Here is a 6,000-nt window from a genome sequence, read left to right as displayed (position 1 = left end):
TGCAGGTGCGCGCCAGAGAGACAGAAAGTGAGAAACCACTCCCCAGGGAGGATGGCCATGCCACAATCCCTTTTCCTTCATTCTCCTCCTGGGATCTTGCGCACTCATGCACACGCACCCAGCATGAGTGTAAGCCATGGGGTTTGGGACTCAAACCGCAGTTGTCCAGCGACATAGCCATTACGCCATCTGCTGGTCCCATGCGTGTATGTTTTTAATGAGAATTATTTAGAGGCTCAACAGGTGGTGTCGTGGTGGTTAAAGGCACTGGATTTCCACATGGTCGACCACAGTTTGAGTCCCAGACCTGGCGGCTTTCTTTTTCCCTTTCTCTTTCTCTCTAGTCAAATTAATAATAATAATAATAATAATAATAATAATGACAACAGCAACAACAACAGCAAATGGAATTAAATGAATAATTCTTTAACAATAAAAAAAGTTATTTAATTTTACTTATTATTTATTATTATTACTTTGTTTTAATTTGCTATAGGGCACATGTGCTCACCAGAGAGAAACAATGAGTGAGTGAATGAGTGTGAGAGAGAGAGAGAGAGAGAGAGAGAAAGTAAGAAAGCAAGCTGCTAGGTCTGGGTCTTGAACTGTGGTTGGCCATGTGGGAGTCTAGCACCTTAACCACTATGTCACCTGCTGGCCTCCATTGCAGTTTTTCTTTTTTCTTTCTTTCTTTTTAAATTTAATATAATTTAATTTATGTATATTTTTATTTGCCCAGAGAGGGAGAGAGAGAGCGAGAGTGTGAGAGAGAAAAAGTGAGAAAGCAAGCCTCCAGTTCTGAGACTCGAACAGTGGTCAGCCATGTGGGAGTGGGAGTGTCCAGCGCCTTAACCAACACACCACCTGCTGGTCCCCTGCAGGTTTTCATACTGTCTGTTTCTTTCACTATTCTTTACACCCTCAACTCTACTCTTTCATCCTTTCCCGTAGCCTGGAAACCTGGCTTCTAAGCCAGTTGAGATGAAATGGAGGGAAGAATATTGAACCTGAGGTTAGAAGCCTGAGTTTTGCTTGAACTCTGTTGTTGACTGTCTCACCTTAGAAAGATAACTTACCACTTTGGGCTTCATTTTGCTCATCTGTAAAATGACAGGCTGACATGAGATCCTTGCTTTCTTTCCTTTTTCAATGTGCCATCTCTAATGGTGGAGGACAGCGAACTTTGGATTCTTCAGTGTCTAGGACTAGTCCAAAGTGACTGCTAAAACGTTCATTGGAGTTTTATATATATTTTAAAAACTAGGCACATTTTATACTTTAGGCTGTGGTTTATTTATTTATCTTCATACTAAAATATCTCCTTGTAAGTATCAGAGTATATTCAAGTAACATTAGGTTTGAAGAATATTCTCTGAGTTTATTATCCTCCCTAAAAACTCTTTTTTTTTTTTGGAGAGGTTTTCACTATAGGGCGCTTCCGCTTGCTGGACAGACAGAGAGAGACAGAGAGACAGAAAGTGAGAAATCACCCTCCCAGGAGGTGTCCAGGCTGCAATCCCTTCTCCTCCATTCTCCTCTCGGGATCTTGGGCACACACGCACACGCGCCCGGCATGAGTTTTAATCCACCAGGTCTGGGACGCAAACCGCGGTCGACTGTGGGAGTCCAGCGACATAGCCATTACGCTAACTGCTGGTTCCCCTAAAAACTCCATTTTGAGAATGGCAGATATGGATGATTTAAGGTTCTTTTCAAGATAAAATACTCTATTTAGCTCTTATTCTAATTGTACTTTGTACCCATGCATGAGGTTAAGATGTGGATCTCAAATTCCAAACTATCTTCATGTTCTGAAAGATGGAAAAGAATATATTAAATGACATTCTCAAAATCTGTTGTGGGGGCTGGCATGTGACATGGTGGTTAAGGGTGCTGGACTCCCACATGGCCAACTGAAGTTCAAGTCCTGGACCTGGTGGCTTGCTTTCTTGCTTTCTCTCTCTGACCCTCTCTGGACAAATTAAAATAAAAAAATGAAATAAATAAATTTAAATAAAATAATTCTTAAAGAATCTGTTGGGAAAATAATATTTATACTCTTGAGTAACGTTTCCAGTGTTATAACCAGGAGTGAGTAAAAATTACATTCTATGTAATCTGATTGTGTGTGTGTGTTAATTGAAACAATATGCACTCTTCCTGGGAAGCACTGGCACTTTTTTTTTATTGTTTTATTCTCTCTTATTTTTCTGTTTTATTCCATTGTATTCAAAAATCCTGGTCTTTGGCATTAATGGATCATAACCTGTAGTTTGAAACATGTTATTGAAAAAGAGTTGGTAAACTTTGATATTATAAAAGATCTTATAGTTAGGGATTTTTCCATTGTACAGGAGAATAGGTATTTCTATGAAATGTATCTTTTTATCATTTTAGTTATCGCCTCAAATTTATAAAAGTTCTGAAACTAGGGAACCAGCAGTTAGCATAATGGCTATGTTGCTGGACTCCCACGTAGTCGACCGCGGTTCGTGTCCCGGATCCGGTGGCTTAAAACTCACGCCGGGCGCGTGTGCGTGCGTGCCCAAGATCCCGAGAGGAGAATGGAGGAGAAGGGATTGCGGCGTGACCATCCCCTCTGGGGGATGATTTCTCACTTTCTGTCTCTATGTCTCTCTCTGTCTGTCTGGCGAGCGCACGCGCCCTACAGTGAAAATCTCTCCAAAAAAAAAAAAAAAGTTCTGAAACTAAAGGAACTATTGTATTGCTACTGACAAATCTTGGGATATACTTTTTCAACCCAGCATTTGAAATTATTGTTATGACTTCCTCTCTGTTCCCCTTACCCACCTTGTAGCCTCTGTAGAGTAGATAATTTGCTATCTGAAGTTCTATGACTTTTTAAACGATGTGAACTGAAGCTCAATGTGAGATTCTTTCTGCTTTATTTGAAAAAACTATGAAAATGCATTTTGACTGGTAATTGGTATTAAAAGTGCCATTTCCCTCCTTCTTTTCCAATTTAGGTATCTTATGTCACCTTGTCCACCAGAGAGACTTTTTCAAAGGTTGGTCGAGAACTCTTAGGGGCCATCACGGCTATCCACCCTGAGATAATTTCTGTGCTTCTGGATAGAGTTCAAGAGACCATTGACCAGGTTGGAATGGTAAGAGCAGATTTTGTCTGTATTTTTGTTGTTGTTGTTGTTGTTGTTATTGTTATTTAAATTCTGAAATAACTGAGCAGTGGCAAAAAAAGGAAGTGACTATGTTACTGTCAGGCACAACAGTGTGGATGGAACTAACATTTACTGTGTACCAGGTTCTGTGCCATTTACCATGCTAGTGTGGGATTAGCTGCTGCTTAGAAAAAGCTACAGTTGTTTCTCACACATCTCCAGGTTGGCTTTCCCACCTTCTTTTTTAAAAATTTATTTTAATTTATTTATTTTACATTTATTGAGTGTACTTTATCACAGCATGCCAAATGAGATTTCCCATCCAGAATACACTGTCTATTGGCTTCATCATTAATATTACTATACATGTTATCATCACCAAAATTTTTTCCTTTCTTGTTTCTTATATATTTTGCATTTTCCCCCCTTGATTCCCTACTTTTTACCTTCTGCCATTTCCCACCTTCCTTTCACACGGTCTGCGGTATCTACAGTTGCTTTCCATGCCTCTTTTTTTTTTTTTTCCCTAAATTTTATTGATATAGAAAAAATTTTAATGAAATACTTTCAATAGCAAGGTCAGCTGATATATACATATCTGTGAACGTATGTCTGACTTTAGGCATAAAACTCAGTGAGTAGAATGAACATACTATTAAGTAACACCTAGCTGAGCCCATGTAGCTTACTATAGTCATTAAATAGATATTTTTTAATGTATTTTTTTATTTCAAGAAAAGCAGTTTTAGTTTTAATAAATCAAAATTACAAAATGTTAAGAGAAATTTGCTTAAGACTTAAGGCCAGGTAAAAGATTAGGATTCTTTTCAAATAATAGATGAACCTATTAACAACTCAGGAGAAGACAAAACCCCTTAAATCTGGAAAACAAAGCACAGGAGAAAATCAATCATGTTTTAGTCAAAAGTTGTAAAGTCTGTTTCACCAGTTCCATCTCATGTAATTAATCTTTTTTCTGTTATGGTCTGATCTTTCTGTTTAAATTCTGGAAGTTAACATTTAATTCCAGACTTGTCCCTACCATTAAATTAGCCATTTTCTTGGTTGTTTTTTGGACTCTTCTTTCTGTGTCTGTCTTTAGTTTTATGATATAATACTCCCTTTAGAACTTCTTGGAGAGCTGATCTGGTGTTGGTAAGTTCTTTCAGGTTTTGTTTATCTGAGAAGGTTTTTGTCTTTTCTCCCCATATGAAGGCTAATCTTGCTGGGTATAAAATTCTTGGTTGAAATTGTTTTTCACTCAACACTTTGAATGTATTTTCCCATTCTTTCCCTGCTCACTTTGTTTCTGTCGGAAGGTCTACTGTTAACCTGATGGGCTATTCTTTGTAAGTAACCAGATGCTTCTCTCTTGCCAATTTTAGAATCTATGTAGTTTTGGTCAATCTGGATATGATGTACCTTGGAGAGGATCTTCTTGGATTGATTCTAGGTGGAGTCGTTTGTATTTCTTGGGTCTGGATATTTGAATGCCTCTCTAGTTTTGGGAAGTTTTCTTTCAGGATTTCATGGAATAGATTATCAGTGCCTTTATTAGTTTCTTCACATTACCTTCTGGGATACCTATTATCTGGATGTTCGGACATTTAATGGTATCTAATATTTCTTGTATATTTTTTCATTTTGTTGGATTATTTTCTCAGTCTTTTTGGTGGATTTTTCTAGGACAGAAGTTCTGTCTTCTACATCTGAAATTTGATCTTCCGCGTGATCTAATCTGCTTTTAATACTTTTAAGGGAGGTTTTGATTTCCTGTATTATAATCTTCACTTCTAACAGTTCTGTTTGATTCTTTTTTATGATGTGTATTTTCTCTTTCAATTCATGCAAGAACTTCCACATCTCTTGGAACTCATTGACTGTTTTCTCCTACATTTTCTGGAGCTCATTGTCTTTCTTCTCTCGTATCTCTGTTAGCTTTGTCTCTATGAATATTCTAAATTCTTTATCTGATATTCCCATGAGTTCCATCATACTATCTGTGCATGAGAAGTTGTTCTTTTCCCTTGGGAGAGAGAGTTTTTCTTGGTTTCTCATATTTCTTGTGCCTCTGCAGCGGTGTCTGGTCATCTGATGAATTATACATTTTTCCTTTTTTTTTTTGAAGAATTATTTATTTAATTCCACTTATTATTATTATTTTTTCTTTTAATTTTGACCAGGTTGAGACAGAGAGCGAGAGAGAGAGAAAGGGAAAGGGAAAGTGAGAAAGCAAGCCACCAGGTCCAAGACTCAAACTATGGTCACCATTGTGGGAGTCCAGAGCCTCTAACCACCATGCCACCCGCAGGCCCCTAAATTATACATTTCTTCCTGATTTCTTGCAGTTAAATCTGAGCATTCAGAGGCATGCAGGAGGAGGCGATCTACAATCTCTCTGCAGTTCTGCTTTTCTCCCTTTGTGCATCAGGTTCGGTAGGAATTGAGGATTATTCTGACCCTGGTAGTAATCAGATGTTTGATTATTGTGCCCCTAGACCTGTCTAGACAATCAGTTTGTGGAGGCTGAGCAGCAAAGTTATAAAAGTAAAAGGAAAAGGAAAAGGAAATGAAAACAAAGAAATAGAAGATGAAAGAAAAGAAGAAGAAACAATAAAAAAAGAGGGGAAAAAAAGCAAAAAATGGAAACCACATGGTGCATATATGTGCCTGTGAAAGGGATTGCTCACAGCTCAAATGCAGATGATTTCTCAAAGGGCCTGCTATCTGGGAGTGGGGAAGGTGAGAATTAGCAAGATAAAGGAGAATGAGACAGCCAAGCACTGCTTTGCATTAAAAATAAAAAATAATTTAAAAAATGAGAGAGAGACACAGAGAGAGAGAGAGAGAGAGAGATAGG

At 38.0% G+C, this 6,000-nt stretch overlaps 1 protein-coding gene across 1 annotated transcript in view; it reads left to right on the top strand.

Annotated features, from left to right (window-relative positions):
- EPG5 (ectopic P-granules 5 autophagy tethering factor) overlaps window positions 1-6,000 on the top strand; it is a 135,772-nt gene that overhangs the window by 35,060 nt on the left and 94,712 nt on the right. The window contains exon 13 of the mRNA XM_006144408.3: window positions 2,988-3,128. Coding sequence (XP_006144470.1) covers window positions 2,988-3,128 — 141 coding nt within the window. The remainder of the gene's footprint in view (window positions 1-2,987; window positions 3,129-6,000) is intronic.

Source organism: Tupaia chinensis, unplaced genomic scaffold, assembly GCF_000334495.1.
Source record: "Tupaia chinensis unplaced genomic scaffold, TupChi_1.0 Scaffold000119_1, whole genome shotgun sequence".
NCBI lineage: Eukaryota > Metazoa > Chordata > Mammalia > Scandentia > Tupaiidae > Tupaia > Tupaia belangeri.
The sequence above is the reverse complement of the archived record's forward strand: the minus strand, read 5'-3'. Positions and strand labels throughout refer to the sequence as shown.